Below are 18148 nucleotides of genomic sequence, written 5' to 3'. Positions count from 1 at the left end.
AATCAATCCTTTTTTGAGTTGGTGGGGCTGTTTAGAAAAATAACCATACCATAGCACAGGTCTTTAATCACATTAAGATTCATTGTGTTTTATCAAACAACCCCAATTACCTTCACATGTTAACATAATTATCCACATGTGTTCTCCAGTGGTTCCACCCTCTGACATCTCAATCCAGTAGCCATTCTGTCACAACTGTAGAGGTGTGATGGATTTGATATGGTTATATAACCGGAGTCATTCCGACCCATCTGGCCAAGCACACTGCGTGTTGAGGGAAATCAAGCCCTGTCTGTTATCGAATTATAAACCCCCAGACAGATGAAGCACATGTCAATCTGGGTAGCAGCCCACACTGACTTGCAGATGTGGTTTGTTTGGATTAAGCGCTGAGCAAAGCCAAGGCGATTGGAGGGAAATGGATGACATAACGGACATGATTACCTTTCATAAATGCTTCAGGGTTGGATTATTTTGGTTTTGACTGTATTTGTCCCACTTTTGTAATTTCAAGATATTTTTTTATGCTGGAATTAACTTCATTTTTTCATTTTTTTTCCAGAAAGGTGCTGATTATGGAAGATCCAGACCAGAACATCCATCTGAGGAACCTGTCACTGCAACAGTCAGCAAATGAGGAGGAGGCTCTGAATCTGCTCTTCCTTGGAGACACCAATCGTATGATTGCAGAGGTAAGAAATAAGGGAAACACTTCCTTTCATAGATGAGAGCAGCGCCACGTCACTGCCTGGCGATATTGACAGCCCTGTCCACATTCCGGTTAAAACAAAGAATTGGCGCTAAGGGGTAAACATTAAGTTATCATGCCTAAAAGCGGGCGTGTCATTTATTGTACTTCAAACAACAGAAAGATCCAAAGTTAAGATTTTCTATACTTTAAAGTGGACCTATCATGCTATATTTGAATAATATAGTGTAGGACCATACCTATATAAGGCATATTTATACTTTTTTCTTTTTCAAAATACCAAACAGATCATGCATTTTAGCCATGCCTCATTTTGCTCAATTTGACATTTTTTAGCTCTGTTTTTGCAAGGGCTGTTTCAGTGAGAACAGCACCATGTAATGGCCTGGCATATGTACTACAGCGTCTCCAGCGCTTTCGAACGGCAATGGCCGTGGCTGTCTCCTCCTGATTGGTGGAGTTGGCCCAATAGCCGTAGCGCCACCGTCCTGACGTCAGGACAGTGTTCAAATCTTGATCAGTTTTTATCAGATCCGTTGCAGCCCATTTTTTAGAGATTTGGGTATGGAGGAAAATAGAGAGGGTTGTGTTTTCTGACACTTGGTGAGTTCCCTGGAACACCGGGGACACATATTCATGTATAAAAGACGTACAAAAGTGCATTTTGCATGATAGGTCCCCTTTAACTTAGGAAAAAGGACGATCAAATATCTGTAGCTTCTGGCCAAGAGTACAGAGATTGTAAGCAATGGAACCCGGTACGTCCATTTTTTTCACCCAAAAAGGGGCGCGGCCATGGCGTTGAGGGAAAGTACCCAGATGGGTTGCTCTTACAGATAAGGATTCTCTGCTAGTAGAAATGTATGATGTGACTTACAATTTTAATTCACACACAAAACATGCTGTGGTCTCAGAGAGGATTGTATTCGGCATGCAGAAATACATTACCACTCCCAGGACAAGTGGCGTGAATGGTCCACACTGCAATATGCACTCTAAAGGCCACCTTAGGACCCTTCTAAAATATTACTTTGGGCCCCTGTGGTCCCTTTTACCATGTTTTCCCCAGTATAACCAAGCATTCTCTCTGTAATTTCTGTTTATGTTACGGTGGTTCCTTTCTACACTTGAGACACTCAGACTCCCCACGCTGATGTGACATGTGGCGGGTCAGCTTTTTGCCCTCAACCTGAGGTTTGGAGCAAAGGGCTGATATCACCTTGTTTACCCTTGTTGCTAGTTTGTAAGTAAATAACAGACAGTAAAAGTGAACCGAATAATCAGGTTTCAATCAGAGACTTGCTTTTAAGTAGTATTCCAAAGTCAGCTTTTGATGTGGCTGAGACTCGAAACATAACCAATCCAAAAGGAAATAGTTATAAGATCCAGGATAGAAGTTCCCCGGGAATCGGTTTTATTGCTACTACACATATGATGCACATATTCCACGGAACATAGCCCATTGCCTAAACAATAACTCCTTTCTTTTTCATCTACCTTGAAGACAAACCATTTGTCCACTGCTGTAAAACCTGGGGGTATTCTTCAATACAAACATATTCTTGGATGTTACATTAATCTGTTGATCAGGGAAACAAGACGTATCACAGTTCAGCGAGGAGCCCACAGTACAGTCCACCCACACACTTTAGTGAACTAATCCCCTCTGGGACTTCTTTACAAAAGTTTCTCTTGAGCCCCGAGCAAACAAAGAACCGTCAATAAAGTAAATCTGTCGCTGCCAGAATCATCCCAGAAGTCCCTGCTCCACATAGACTTCAAATAAAGTTAACACTAGTGCTTTCTTTCTTCTCTCGCTCACGGCCATGTGGATAAAAGATGACACATCCATTCAAGCTGCACATGGCAGATCATGAGCTCACTCGCTTTGAGACTTGGCAATCCCCTGTGCACTTTTATTGGACAGGAAATAAAATGCACCTTCTCAACTCCTCACCCCTTCCTTTAACCTCACCAGGAAACATTTCCTCTCATCTGGTATTTTTTTTATTCCTGTTCCACTTCCCTTCACATGTGGGGATGCAGAGCCTGGATCTTTCCTTCTTCCTACATCCTTACTACCTTCTGAGCTTGTAGGGGTGAGGAGGGTGCAGAGCAGGTTTGTTTTCCAAATGAAACTTCACATTTCATCTCTCAAATCTGCAATCTCTAGGCATTTAAGTGCTTTTAGCATTAGATTGACCCACTTGGGCGCTGTGTGTGGTCAGCATGTGGTGTGTGTGGGGTCAGCATGTGGTGTGTGTGTGTGTAAGATCAACATGTGGTCAATTGAGAACACAGGAGAATAAAGGAAGTGACTCCAATGAGGTTGCATTGTCCTGCTGTTTTTTGACAGCTAAGACATACTTTAATGTCGTTGTGTGGACACAATTTCCCATGTGAACTGAACACACAGTCTGTAAAGATTTAATATGCAAACTATGCTTGATGCGCTCCTGGCCAAATGTTTTATTTTATACTGAGAGTTTTCTCCAAAAGAAAACGTTGATATCATGTTTGTGCAACTGTCTCCAGCTGGTGCTCAGTCTTTGTTAAAGCCATACTGTAGTATGAGCACACAATAACCCTCAGATATAAGAGCCAACTGTCTCCTCTTATCTGTGGACAGCTGTCAGTGTATTTGAATACTTTTAACTGTCAACGATGTCTGCTGCTATCAGTTTCCACTGTAGTACTTGCATTATAAGTCACTTACTGTGCAGTATTTCACATTCATTGAAAATAAATGAATGCAGCCTTGTACAAAACCCCTGCATAAAACCTATAATGTTCAGTTTGTTGGTGATAATTTGCATCAATGCATTATACAGAGAGGTGTTTCTGTTATTCAGTCTACCCATGTTAATATAAATGGGATAGTCAAAGTACAAGAAACGCCTGTCTGTTCAACGATACCACCAACGATATGTGTGTCAGTATATCTGTCTTATAACATGGACCTATTCTCTGTGAGATCACCCAAATACTGGATGCTGCATTTCTGAAGATCTGTTGTGAAGCTCAATCTGCTGACTCAGCCTAACCCCCAGCTAATCCAAAGTGGGCAAAGAGGAACAATCATCGAGGAGTTAATACTGCCCAGGCTAGAGTCTAGCGACCTGTGTCTGTATCCAACCGTCACTCAAAGCAGCCCTGCCCTTAAGTTTGCCTAACTGTAAGCCTGAATGTAATTTAGAACGCTAGGTAACATGGAAGTTCACACCCTAGCTCTGTAGACTCCAAGACAGAAGGATCAGTAGAATCTGTTGATATTTCAGGTCAGTCCCTGGTGGCCTTAGAGGTGATCCCCTTTCTCTAGGAATGCCTCGGTGTATCTTCTTTAGATATGTCACTTGTTTGTGGTTCTTCCATTTTCTATATGCTATGTCCTTATCTTCAGTAGTTCAGTAAGTCTAGTGGTGAGACACTGATCCTCAATCTGGAAACTATGTGCTGCTGTTGACACACAGATTCTGTAATACCAATGGGATGTCACACTCACACACACATTCTCTTCTTAACAAAATACTAAAAACCATTAGTAAACACACGCTAAACCTGCCCATAAACAAGAAGTCCAGTCTTTTTTTTATACAAATCTTAGGTCTAGGCTTAGAATTCCCAAGTCAAGTCGAAACTGACTCTTCGACATGGACCCTTTGATTCAAAACTTACAGTAGGTGTGTGATCTGATGTCATGGTACCATCTAAGGGCTGTTTCATATATTATTACTTTAAGGATCATCCCTTTGGAGCAAACATGGACGTGTGCAGAGTGAAGGGAATTTGGACTGAGGATGGAGATGACAGCGGTGGGTTAAGATAGTGAAAGATCTGTCGTGAGCTGTCATGACCCTAACAGGCAGGCGTTGGCACATTTACGCCAACAACCAGACAGGGTCAGAGTGCCTTTTCAGAATAAATGACCTGGCATGTCTGTGAAGAGGAGAGACAAGTGAGTCATGTCTGTATCTTAGATCAATCACCATTTTTTCAGCCTTGATCAGAAGCAGATTCATGTTGGGATCTACAAAGCTGTTATCTTTAACCAGCATCGTGTATCCAAGCTGCCTACAAGAAAACAGTGAGCCATCTATGATCAGCACTATGTCGTGGAATGTCCATTTCCTCTGTTTATCCTCTCATGAGTAACCCATCCGCCTTTAGTTAATAAAGCTTGTTTGTGCAGTGACTCGCACTCTATTTCGGTCTCCTGCTGCTCTCAACCTGACTTCTGCTGTTCCAGTGACCATCTGAAAAACCAACATCAGCTTTTGTAAAGCTGCCACCATGTGTTTACTGCACATCGGTTACACATGGTGAGGCTTTGATCTTCAAACCAGCAGGAGCAAGCAGAAAAATAATCAAAGGAAACATGTTTTTGTTGTTGTTTCAGCATGGAAAGCACCACAGATGGGGAATAAAATCCCTTTTTTATTGTTTCATCTCCACCAAGTGTTCCGAGTAGACTAAGAATACTCACACGCAACGCAAATGCAGCAATCTGTCTCCTCTCTTTTTATTCTCACACCTCCAGACTCCGATGAACCAGGCGTCCACACGCTCCCACTGTATTTTCACCATGCACTTGTGCAGACGCGAGCCGGGCTCGGCCACCGTGCGACGCTCCAAGCTCCACCTGGTGGACTTGGCCGGATCGGATAGAGTGAGCAAGACTGGCCTGAGCGGGCAGCTGCTCACTGAGGCCAAGTACATCAACCTCTCCCTCCACTACTTGGAGCAGGTAGCCACTTCTGAAATGTTCTGATTTGTATTTTAAAAGTACATATTCTATATTAATATTAAAATGTATTTTACTTGCTTCATTTACTGTGTGTGGTTTGGCACAGCCAGTTTAATGCTTTCCCTCACTTGCTTCCTTACAACTCTGATTATTCTGCTCTTGTTCACTTTCCTGTTCTTCAGGTGATCATTGCTTTGTCAGAGAAGAACCGCTCTCATATTCCCTACAGGAACTCCATGCTGACCTCTGTGCTGAGGGACAGCCTCGGGGGCAACTGCATGACTACCATGATCGCCACCATGGCAGTAGACAGGAGGAATCTAGATGTAAGGAGGGTCTGCATACAGTAAAGTCATGTTTAGGCAAAATGTAGGATGCCCATGTCTCCACTGTATTCCAAACATACTTATAAAACGTAATCTGCATAAAGCACAGTATAATTATAGTTTTCGGTATTTATAAATATTCATCATGCTTAATAAGTAAGGGATAATGTCAAGTATTTAAATAAGCCCTGTAAACACACATTATATATAAGAGTGATTATAAGGTATTGTGCAAAGTTTATAATATGCTGCACCAATTGTAATAAGCAGTGAATGACCAGCAATAATACAGGATATCATTAAGTTTATAATACATGAGCATCATAGTACTGATCAGATGTATTGTGCAGGTCCCTCGATTAAGGAGGCGGTTGTTAAATTACAGGCTGTTTTTAACATTATTCAGACTCAGCTCGCTGAGCTTAAGCTTCTTTTAAATGTTGAGAAAACCAAGGTAATGCTCTTTTCTAAAGCTAAAAAGACTCCAGAGACTGCTTTGGATATTGTTACTATGCAAGGACAAGTACTCCAAGTGGTTACCTGTTATAAATACCTTGGTATCTGGCTTGATGATTGTCTTACTTTTAAACTTCAGGTCATTAATCTGCTTAAAAAGCTGAGGGTTAGACTAGGTTTCTTTTTCAGAAACAAGTCCTGTTTCTCTTTTGAAGCCAGGAAAAGGCTAGTCACTGTGACCTTTTTACCTGTGCTGGACTATGGTGATCTGGTCTATATGAATGCACCTGCCCATTGCCTGGAAAAGTTAGATGCCGCCTATCACAGTGCTCTGAGATTTGTTACTAACTGTAAAGCACTTACTCATCACTGTACCCTGTATGCCAAGGCAGGTCTGCCTTCACTTACTGTACGGAGGCTCAGTCATTGGTACATGTTTATTTATAAATCTTTGTTGGGTAAACTCCCGTATTATATCTGCTCTCTGATAACACAGAGAGTTGCAAGCAGCTATTGTCTGAGATCGCATGATGTAGTATTGTTAGATGTGCCAAGAGCAAGGACTGTCTTAGGTAAGACAGCTTTCATGTGCGCAGCTCCACTTGCTTGGAACAATCTTCAGCAAGAATTGAAACTGAGCAATCTCATTCCTCTGCATGTTTTTAAAGCTAGGCTAAATGAAATGCTCTTTGGGCACTTGTAAATGTCTATAACTATGTAAATGTATCCTGTAAATATAATGTATGATGTCCTTTATTGTTTTATGTTTCATGTGGAACCTATATGCTGCAGGTCTCCCTTGAAAAAGAGATCTATGATCTCAATGGGACCAATCTGGTTAAATAAAGGTTTGAAATGAAATGAAAATAGAAAGTGTCACTGAACATTCGGCCAAAATAGTGAGGAGAAACGAGGTTTCTGAAAGAGAAAAACATATAGGCCATTTGGTCTTCAAGCTTTGTCCGTAATGCTTTCAGATAACCCAAGGTAAAATAAATATTAAGAACATTGTTGTCCTCTTTGTTGAGTCTTTGCTTGAGTAAATGTTTCAAATGATTACTACATTGAGAAGAAGTTCAATTCTTTCTTAAGGCAGAAAAACAACATTCAAACATCTTTTTGAAACGTTATTTCTTCAGGAGTCCATCTCCACGTGTCGCTTTGCTCAGCGTGTGGCTCTCATCAAGAACGAGGCCATCCTGAATGAAGAGCTGGATCCTGCCCTGGTGAGACACACACACACTCATAGCACTTCACCAGTCACTACAACCACCATTCAGCCACACAATCGCACCACAGAAGCATGACTTCATGTGCTCTGTCATTACGGCCAGACTCTCCTCATATCTTCCAGACCTTAAATTGATCAGCAAATGAGTTGCAGTGAGAATAAAGCATCTGAATGTAACCCAGTTTCCAATACAAAATGAGTTTTTCCAGTGTCTCACACACACAGTAATACTGAAAGAAACAGTTTTCCACCTGCAACACGTGGACGCCTGTCCATCTTCTATTATTTAGACTGCTCACAGGTCCTGTTTGCATTCCCTCTCTGCCTTGTTTACATGCCTCCACTTCTGTTATGGCATATTTTATACCAATACCTTACAGCCTCTTGAGAAAGCCTCCAGCTTGATACTGGTGTGTATACAGTATACGTCTTTACACACATTCATGCAAGGAAGCACGCATTGCACGCATTCCTTGCCAGATGTTGTCAATCTGAGGACATCGTTTTTTTGTTAATTTTTTGTAAATATCATTACCCCCGACAAGATTCATGGCTAAACTACTGACCTGATTTACATTAAACCTTTTGGAAGGGGGTATCATGGGCCAAGAAAGAACCCAATAATTCATAGCTTTCTTCAGTAGCTATAAAGTCTGAATACATTTCTATTTTATGTTATAATAATATTGGGAGGGATGAAACCCTCTTTAATGGTCACACATGCAGAGCACACAGCACACACAGTGACATTTGTTCTCTGCTTTTAACCCATCCTAGTGCCAGGAGTCTAGTACTAGGAGCAGTACTAGACCCTTATATAGGGTCAATTCATTGATGTAACATATGTGGTTACAGAGGCCTCTTCATTGTTATATAAACCCGACACAAATGTCCAAATCTACCTTATATTACACTCTGATATACATTATATAAGTTATTGGAAATCAGCAGATTGCCAGAGAAGCTTATGCAGGTTAACCCTCCTTCGCTTCCTCCTTTTACAGTACTTGTCACACCTTCCCCCATTGTAGTGCGCCAGGAAGTAGATCTGGTAGTTGTTGTAATAGCCCCGCGGGGGATATACAGTAGTAAGTCATCACAGCCATATCCGCTTCCTCCCCTCCCACCCAGATCTGCCTGAGGATCAACTGCTACTGTATTACTGTTAGTGAGACTTGGCTGGCCACTTGCAAACCCTGCAGAGGTATTTTTAAGAGAGTCTGCGGCCGGCGCAGTAATTGTGACAGTGTCTGGCTGCTCCCGGCACAGTTTCAACGCCAGGCAAACCCAAAACTCTGCAGGCAAACTTCTCGTCTCCGTTTATGGCTCTTTGGTGTGTTTCTCATTTAGTCCGTTTCTCCCGTCTCTCTGTCTCTCCCGTCTCTCTGTCTCTCCCTCTATCTGTCCCCCTGGTTTACTCAGAAAAAAAAGTTAAGCAAGCAGGGCAGTTTGCAGATTAGAATGATGTCATTTATCGTGGTTTGGGGTGACACTCAGACTCCCGTTTTGGCCTGGCCCCCGTCTGAAGGCACACTGTCTGTTGGCCCTGCCGGCTGTGGTAATTGATTTGAAACCTGGAGTTTGCCTTTTTCACAATCTGGCAGTGAGAGTTTGGTACATGGTTCAGACCACATGCTGCCCTAATGGTCCTGTGCTATAGCCTGCAGGCTACACAATGCACTTTGTCAAATTAAGAACAGCAGGAAACCAGACAGACCCGACAAAACATTGAACACGTCTCTGAGGGAAAAGGGAAAGAATGAGGTGTTGAAAGTGACCCGTGATCATAATGAAGTCAGCCATGGTGACCACGCCATATAAGGTCTGCTCTGTGGGTCTTACGGTTGCCTTCAGACTGCAGGCAAAAGGCGCCTCAACCTGATTTTTTTGAATATGTGAACCTATATTTTGCACATGTGAACCTATTTCAACAGTAGGAGAAGCACAAATAGCATGGAATCAGTATTGTTCAATTCTCCTTTGTGATGATATATTTTTGACTTAATTCTGCTCTCGCTTGAGTTACTGGTATACAAATATCAGGATAGATGGCATGGAGGTAGTGTTATTGTGTATATATAGCTAGTTTCCATAGTTAGTATAAATAAGTATTATTAAAGGGGCCCAGTCATGCTTTTGAGGGTTTTCCCTCTCTTTTGTAGTGTGTTTATATAGGTTGTATGTGCATGTAAATGGTCTGCAAAGGCTTAAATCTCAAAGTTACCTCCAGAGGGAGTTATCAGGCTGATCCTGCTATGCAGTAAGAATGATTAATTTCATATTCATCAATTCAGTTAAATATAAAGCTACTAGATCTTCTATAAAGCGTCCACCTTTTCCTGATTTTAAGTGTGCACTTAAAACTTGAGCATTGCATGAAGGAGGTGCTAAGCTTGAGTTGAGCGGAATCGCCATCAAGATCATTCTTAAAGGGTCAAAAAAGTTGATCTTAAGGTGTTGTTATGCAGCTTAGGGTTATAGGAGGCTGGGCGACCCTCCTGAACCTCGACTCTCCTCATTCTCAAAGATACACAAGTCTTGCTTGAGAAGACAGCTCTGATTAGCACATACCTGTGAGTCAAACAGAATCCTGCTTATAGCCCACCAGAGAGACATGTTTGTGAAGAGGGTGTGAACATTCCTGCGGGTGGTTGCTCTCCGCAGGTCCTCGTCCAATAGCCCGGACTTCTTTAAGACAGAAGAGAGTTTGTAAGTGCAGCGGTGTGACTCAGTACAGTGCTCTTTGCCTTAAATGCCTTAATGGTGCCATGCATGGAACGCAGCCTTGCCCCTGTTTATGTGCAGTGGTAGACTATGACTCCTCTTCATTCATAAAAAAGGCCACATTATAGCAGCATGTGTGTGAGTGGCAGACTATATTATAAATGCATCTAAGGTGTAACCTGTGGTTAAGCTGTAGTGCTTACCGTTTACTGTGGGTGGTTTGCTGCAGAGGTTGGATAGTAGAAGATGTATAATTTAAGGCAGAGTTTGGATGTTTTGAAGTGGGGTTGTATGAGGTACTTATCCACAGGCAGTATATTTCCTACAGTAGATGCACACCCCCAGTTTGGAGAATTACTGCACGGAAGTCAAGCAATGTACTGCTGTGGCTGGGGGCAGCAGCAACACTTATTTCAGCCAAATAAAAAAAGGCTCACCAAAAGGTTTAAGTATGCACTGTATTTAAAATATTTGCAGGATACAAAATTATAAAAATGATAAAATCTCTCTGTATATGTATATACATTAACATACGTAAGATCAAATATAAAGACGATATTACATAAATCAAATGAAAGTACATCAATAGGCAGGTATACAGTTACAAGAAATCAACAAAAGATAATTGCAAATTAACCAAAGCCACACAATGACTACAAATAAACTGACCGATCCATCCATGATTACCCCCTTTTTTTGCAAGGTCAAATTACCGTTTTTTCAAAAGAGTGTCAGGGTTTTGGCAGAGTGGAAACATGGACTGTAAGACTATGCAACTGCAGGGTAAACGCGTAAACATATTCGAAATATAGCGTTCACACAAACCACTGTTAATATTATGTGCTGGGCCTTTCTTTGAGGTGACAGAATAAGTAGTGGATAACAGTCAATGTAATAAAGTGACTGTGGATAAGTACCCTACAACCATATTTAATAACATCCAAACTATCCTTTTTAAGGAAGTACTGTTTTAAATAATGTTTCAAACTTCATTGAGTAGCATATTTGGCAGCACATATAAAGCAATACAGATATTCATGTGCTTTTTGCATGCCATCACAGTTATAATAGGCATGTGGAATTATTTCACTGACTTGGTTTCAATTGAATAGGAGTCATATTTATTCAGAGTGTATAGCATGCAGTGGTGCTGTGGTACCAGCGTGGGCCCGGCGCTCTGAAATAGACTGCCCCGTTCCGCTGACCAACGACTGGCGGTCATTTTTTCAGGATGCAGCTGGAAGGATTACATCAGGCCCCGGGCTCCAAAGAAGAGATGCAGGGAGCGGCTCTGGTGAGGGATGGTCAGCTATGATGTTAGAAAATATGATACGGGTGGATTTTAGCTGACATTTTGCATTTAGCTAAGTGGCATCTACCCAAAACCACACTGCAGGTCTGTTTCTCCTCCAGAGCATCTCGAGTTGACAATGTCTGACTGTATGACTGGCTTTGACTTTCCGCTTACAACATGTGTTTGTGAGAACTGGCGGGCCTTTGCTGTATTAGATGTCGCAGTCTGACCTTTGTCCCTGATTTATTTTACTAAACAACCAAGCTCCCTAGCGACTTTGTGTCAGGAGTCGCCACTTTGTGTTGTATTTGCTGTTTGCCGCTGATACCGTTCCAGCCCTTCAGTCTGCTTTAGTATTTCGCAGTGTGGTCGAATTCGGTTGTTATAGTAAAGTGGGATTTATACTGAAGAAAGAAGTGAATCATGTGAGAAAAGGAAAAGGTTTTAGTGTGTCGTTTTGTGGTGTTATTTGTGCGTATTTTTTTATTTCAACTGGTCTGGCTTTCTTTCAAAAACACCATTCATTGATTTTGGTCTTGGCCTATTTCCCCACCATCGACATGTGATTACACCACTTCTGTTAGGATGTAGGGTAGAAAGGTCATCCTCTGATTCCTTTTTTCAAGGTATTTGGCCAGTTTGAGGGACAATTTGTCACCTTTTGATGTGAATCTTCAATTAGTGTTAACTGAAAATGTAGTCCATTCAAGCGATTAATTCCTCAGTGTTCACTATATTGACAGAGAACTTAGTTTTCCTACGGGGGATCCTACCAGGAGTGCCTACATACCAGGATGCATGTGCACTGCTGATGTCAAGCCAAAATAAATTAAGCCTACACATGCATGCAGGTAAATATTAAAAAATACAAGGTCTGTAAGGTCTGTAGTCCAAACCAGCAAAAAACAACGTTGTGGATATTGGATGACAGATTACAGCTTCACTCCTTCTGTTTTTTACTTACACACAAAGGATCCCATATTCACTTTTGGAAACGTAAAAGGTTTGCAAAACAAGAGAAAATAACTCTCTGTTTTTGAATGGCATCTAAAGCAACCCCCTTGGCTGAAATAGCAGTCTAAAGTTCTTCCTTGCCTCTTTCTACATCAGTCTTACACCAAAAGGCGGCTCCGGATGCAAGAGGGACTTCAGATTTTGCAGCAGGAGAACTCCACTTTAAATGTATTAACAGTAGCAGGCACTGAGGAATATATTGCCTTAAATTAACATCAACACTGATTGTATATCCACTTAAAAAGTGGATAATATCTCTTTAAATATCACACACAATTAGCTGCAAAATAAATCAAGCTGTAGGGTAATCCTTCTTTATTAGTCGTGTGTTTATGTATGTATGTGGCCACGTTCACATTTAATCACAGCACCTCAGGTTCAAGTTGAGGTACACGCTAATAACTGCTCAGCATCAATATAAGGGCACATGTCAAGTGAGCTCACCTCTAACCTCTTGCTCCTGTTGTGAAGGAGGAGATTTATGATTTAATCCATTTTAACAGAGAAATGAAGTATGAAAAGCACAGTTAGTAATGTAGAGAGCTTTCTTTCAAAAGTGTAGAAGTTACGGCATCAGCATCATGTGATACATTACTTTAATTTATCACCATTACTTGTTCAAACAAATAACGTTTTTTATTTTTATAAACCTGGCAGCTCCTGTTTAGGTCAACCAAACACATCTCATTATCAACGGAGCATTAAAAACACAGAAAAAAGCCAAAACAACATTTTTGAAGAAGTTCTATCCCTTAAGAACACCTATTATTGTTAACATCAATTCTTTATTGCTGCGTCTTTACATACGCGCAATGCATTTATGATCTGAACTCGCTAATCCTTGAGGTGCTAGGTAGCTAGACGCCTGCTAATCCCTGCCTAGACTGACATGAGGCCGCTCAGACTGACCTCTGTAGGCATGGAAAAAGACTAAAGGTTATATGTCAACAACGCCGGGCCCTGACACATCTGTATTTGGTGGATCCTGCTTTCATGTCATAGATTTCTCATCATATCTGGTTTAATGAAAAAGACTGTCAGGTGGAGAAGGCAGTACCTGGGGTGCACAGATTGGAAAACATATTGCTGTCAGTATAAATCAGTGGAACGATGCTACAAGCTGTTTATGAAAACAATGTCCGGCACTGTCATATTGTCTCTCCTCTCATCATGATTTTTTTAAATAATAGACATTCCTGCTGTTTTATTTTTAAAAAGATTGCTATCTAAGTACTTATTTAAGAAGCTATGTCTGGACTTGGTGAGATATTTTACTTTTTTAGATATATATGCAGTAACCAGAGCCGGCCAGCGGTTACTAACAGCAACCACTCTGTTGGCTCGGTGCGGATGGCCTTAACCAAACACGTGTGGACAGTCAGCAGCACAGTGAACTTTTCTTTTGCCATCGTAGCTTTAATGCTGTTTTTATGTTTTGCTTCCTGTATTTTCTCGCTGGGGCATGCAGTTGTCTGGAATCACTCAAGTTTGTCCTCAAAATGCATCAGAAAGAGGATCATTTTCAGACGGATTGTCTCATCACTTGGCAGCAGCAGAAATCCTCTGTCTGCAGCGCTACTGTGTCTTTGTTTTGTACTGTCGGTGAAAGTATCGTGCATCGTGTGTGTATGTGCACACATAGTCGACCTGTAACCGTGCTTTTTGTGTGTTTTTCAGCTAATAGCCCGTCTGAAGAGGGAGATCCAGTCTCTGAAGGAAGAGCTGGCCATGTTAACGGGAGAACAGAGGGACGGGCAGCTGACTGTGGAGGAGATCCAGAGGTTTGTCCCCTCAATCCACTCGGTTCTGCAAAGTTATTATTTTAAACGTTTTTTATAAAATATGTCAGAAAAAACACAGTAACATAAATCTAACATATTAATAGCAAAGAGATATTGGCCTATTTGTATCCAACAGCAACAACATTTAATTTACATATCATCATCATTGATGATATTTTTATATGAGCTAGCTAACCTCTCCTAAATCACTGCACTGTGTGGCAGTTGGCTATTATATATTTTGGTGTCGTACTATTGTAAACACTATAAAAAAGGTCACTAAATGTAATTGTAGGCCCAGTTTATCATGACCAAGAGAACAAGATGGCGAATACAAGCGGCTGAAGCAGTTTTCCTCCGGAGGGTGGCTGGCGTCTCCCTTCGGGGTAAGGTGAGAAGTACAGCCATCCAGGAGGGACTTGGAGTAGAGCCGCTGCTCCTTCGTGTTGAAAGAAGCCAGTTGAGGTGGTTCGGGCACTTGGTAAAGATGCCACTCAGCAGCCTCCCTAGGGAGGTGTTCCAGGCACGTCCAGCTGGGAAGAGACCGAGGGGCAGACCCAGGACCAGGTGGAGGGATTATATCTCTTCTCTGACCTTGGAGCACCTTGCAATCCGCGAGCTGGTTGATGGGAAAGGGAAGTTTGGGGGCCTCTGCTGGAACTGTTTCTCTGGCAGCCCGACTCCGGATAAGTGGTGGAAAATGGAAGAAAAATGTCCAAGTCTGAGTTAGATAAGACTGCCGGTAAAACTATTTTATGACGCCCATCTCCATAATGCAGCCATCTCAGGACAGACATGTACTGCCTCTAGGATGTTTAAGTATACGTCGGACCCAGGGAAGGGAGCAGATGGTCGTTTTTTGGACTCTGATTTGTATTTGTTGAGCTCCAAAACCCCAGAGATTCTTGAGCAAATATGCTTCAAGATGTATAAGTATTTGGGGTTTGCCTAAAGTGCCTACATAACTTATGCTGCTGGCTATGCACTGATGCTGAGTTGAAACCTCATTCACTGAGGCTTATCCAGATCTAATGGAGTTTCCCAGGACTGCTCTCTTTAGACTTTAGGCAGAGGGAGCCAGCGACTCAGGCCAGAGTTCAGGACAGAGGTTCCAGCGAGGACTTGGCACACCGCCCCTTCAGCGCTGATGTATTTACAGTGCCTCAGTCCCCTCAGTCAGCCTTTTTATTATTTCCTCTCTACCCAAGTGATTATCCTCGATTTCCCCCTGTTTGTGGTCAAACTCACACATCCTTTATAGCTACATTCACTGGACATGCTGACTTTTTTGTAGTCGTTTCCTCTCTGTTCTATGCCCTGATTCATCCCCAGTGCAGAGTGATTTCACATATCTTTGCTTATTTTTTGTCACATTTCCAAACGCTCATATATTGTCAGGCATACAGATCGTTTTACCTTTCCAGAAGCATACTCTGCTCCATTCAGTGCTTTGTAAGATTCAGTAATAATCCTCTCCCCATGCAGGCTGAAGTTGTTTCTCTTAATACGGTATTTGTTTGCTCTACATGCTACATGACATTTCACCTCGCACTTTGGAAAACTCATTAAGAAACTCTTAAATTCTGCTGTTTAAAAGATGGATGTCTTTCCTTCTTACAAAATATTGTACATGGCACTAAAGGGCATTCCCCAGAATCAAACCTAGTATCACAAAACCTCTGATGTCTCGCAGGGCCCTGAAACAAGACCGCTACGTTTGTTTTAAGTCCTTTGTCATGTAAACCGAGCGTGTTTCTACACTGAACATGACAGTGGAAAATGAAAACCGCACGTTGTCGTGCCTACATCGGATCCGTCTGGACGGCTGCCGCGGTCTTTTCCAGCGGCCGGGTCCAGAGCTCAGAGAACCAATGTTTGGACTATCATCCAGTGATAGTTTATCAACAGGGCCGGCCCAGTGGAGCTGAAGCACACGTTTAAGTAAATAGTTTTCTTTGAGCAGACCCACATTTTAAACACTCCCCAGATATAAATATTAACTCTTTGAGTGTGTGATGATTATAACATGGAATGTGGCACTGGTTTGAGGTTATGTGTGTGTGTGTGTGTGTGTGTGTGTGTGTGTGTGTGTGTAGGTTGGAAGAGTTAGTCAAGGCCTTTCTGGACGACCCTGATCCAGACGTGATGCTGTCGTTGGGACCAGACATGAGAAAGATCCAGTTCTGTTTCTCCCTGCTGAAGGTAATACTCCTCAGTCTATCCGTGTATCCATGTACAGCATTTGTATGCATATCTCCCTGTGTCGGTGTCTTTCTTTCCTTCTCTCTGAATCTGCTCAGGAAGCCAGGCCACAGGTAACTCTGATGCATATCAGTGCAGGTTTTTTCCGGAATGATCAATCAAAAACTGTCAACATCTGTGCTTTTATCCTTATCTGTGTACTGAGTGTCCTTCCACTCTTTGACACTCTGTGACTGCAAACGCTCAAAGAGGCTTTTATACGGTCCTGTTTTTACGTTTTAGTCACTATTCATCATGACAGTCAGTCGATTTGCAATGTACCTTAACTAATAATCAGTTATTTCTTTGTGATACCAACGCACATGCATGCTGCTTGACTTCCCTAAATGGGTACTGATGAGGCAGGATAACAGTCAAGAAAACTCTCCAATCAAAAAGGTACCTGACAGTCTGTATGCCTTCATGTGTACTCTTTTTGGTTTGTTGGTGTGAAAGCTCCCAAAGTGTTAGTGCTTGAGGTCCATTGGCACTATAGGAGTGAATGGATAGAGCACATTTGATCAATTGACCAATCCCTTCCTCCAAACAGCTCCCTCTAGTGTCCTCCGCCTGAAAATGCCTTAATTTTCATTGAGTAAAATGTCCTCTCTTAATACATGTGATTTTTGTTACTGTAGATTTTTACTCTATCATCATAAAGCAAAAGTAGAATAGTTTCACTGATCATGATCATCATGATATTTAACGTAGGTCCAACTATAAGCTAACTTCAAATGCTTTATTCTTAAGGCTACCGCCAGACGTAGGCAATATTTTGCAATCCACTGATGCACAATTATTTTCAGTACTGTTGATTTCCCCACGGTCTAGAGTCTAGACACTTGGTGTTTTTCAGTTGTTTGCCATCTAGTTAGAGGCAAGGTGTAACGTGACATGCAAACGTTAACTAGCTCTTAAGATATGTCACAACAGCTAAAAAAAGAAATTCTGCCTATTAGTCATAAACAGAAAATGAACCAGCAGTAACTCATGAGTTATAAACTTTGATCCGAGCAAATAATTAAGCCAACATATAAAACCTTTTCGGGTTCTGAATGAAAAAAACACACACTTTCTGATATTGTATAAGTCAAACACTTTTCACACACAAAAATATCAAATTAACTCATTAATCGAAAATGTAAAAGCACTAATATTTGCTGAAAGTAAGCTCATGTATTAACCTGTTGAATGGGTCAGTAAACATATGATTCCATCATTATAAAACACATATATATATACATGTATATACAGTATATATATATATATACATACATACATATACACTGCCATATTAATGGAACTTTTTTTTTAATTTCAGGTCATTGTAAATGTTGTATTCTCTATGTTTTATTTGGGAACTGGATGACTTCTTTTAAATGAATGTCATATTTGTTTTTCCAGTGTAATTTCTATAAAAGTGGAGTCAGGGCATCATTTTGGTTTTGGCTGGGTGCCCGATCCACCGACTATTTGTCATGCAGACTGCAGTGGAAATACTTCCCAATTGCATGTCGCCTGCCAAATGTTTGCAGAAAACATCAATTATTAAAGTTTTTGTTTTGTAGAAAGTCAGATGGATTATAGACGGTGCTCAACATTTCTAAGACTGCAACCCACTGCTGCTA

At 41.5% G+C, this 18148-nt stretch overlaps 1 protein-coding gene across 1 annotated transcript in view; it reads left to right on the top strand.

Moving 5' to 3' along the window:
• Positions 1-18148, top strand: part of kif6 (kinesin family member 6) — a 69028-nt gene that overhangs the window by 11350 nt on the left and 39530 nt on the right. The window contains exons 6-11 of the mRNA XM_034123774.1: positions 563-692; positions 5247-5453; positions 5636-5779; positions 7375-7461; positions 14176-14279; positions 16376-16481. Of these exons, the coding sequence (XP_033979665.1) occupies positions 563-692; positions 5247-5453; positions 5636-5779; positions 7375-7461; positions 14176-14279; positions 16376-16481 (778 nt within the window). The remainder of the gene's footprint in view (positions 1-562; positions 693-5246; positions 5454-5635; positions 5780-7374; positions 7462-14175; positions 14280-16375; positions 16482-18148) is intronic.

This window comes from Trematomus bernacchii, unplaced genomic scaffold, assembly GCF_902827165.1.
Source record: "Trematomus bernacchii unplaced genomic scaffold, fTreBer1.1, whole genome shotgun sequence".
In the NCBI taxonomy this organism is placed as follows: Eukaryota; Metazoa; Chordata; class Actinopteri; order Perciformes; family Nototheniidae; genus Trematomus; species Trematomus bernacchii.
Note: the sequence above shows the minus strand (reverse complement) of the source record. Positions and strands in the feature narration are given on the sequence as shown.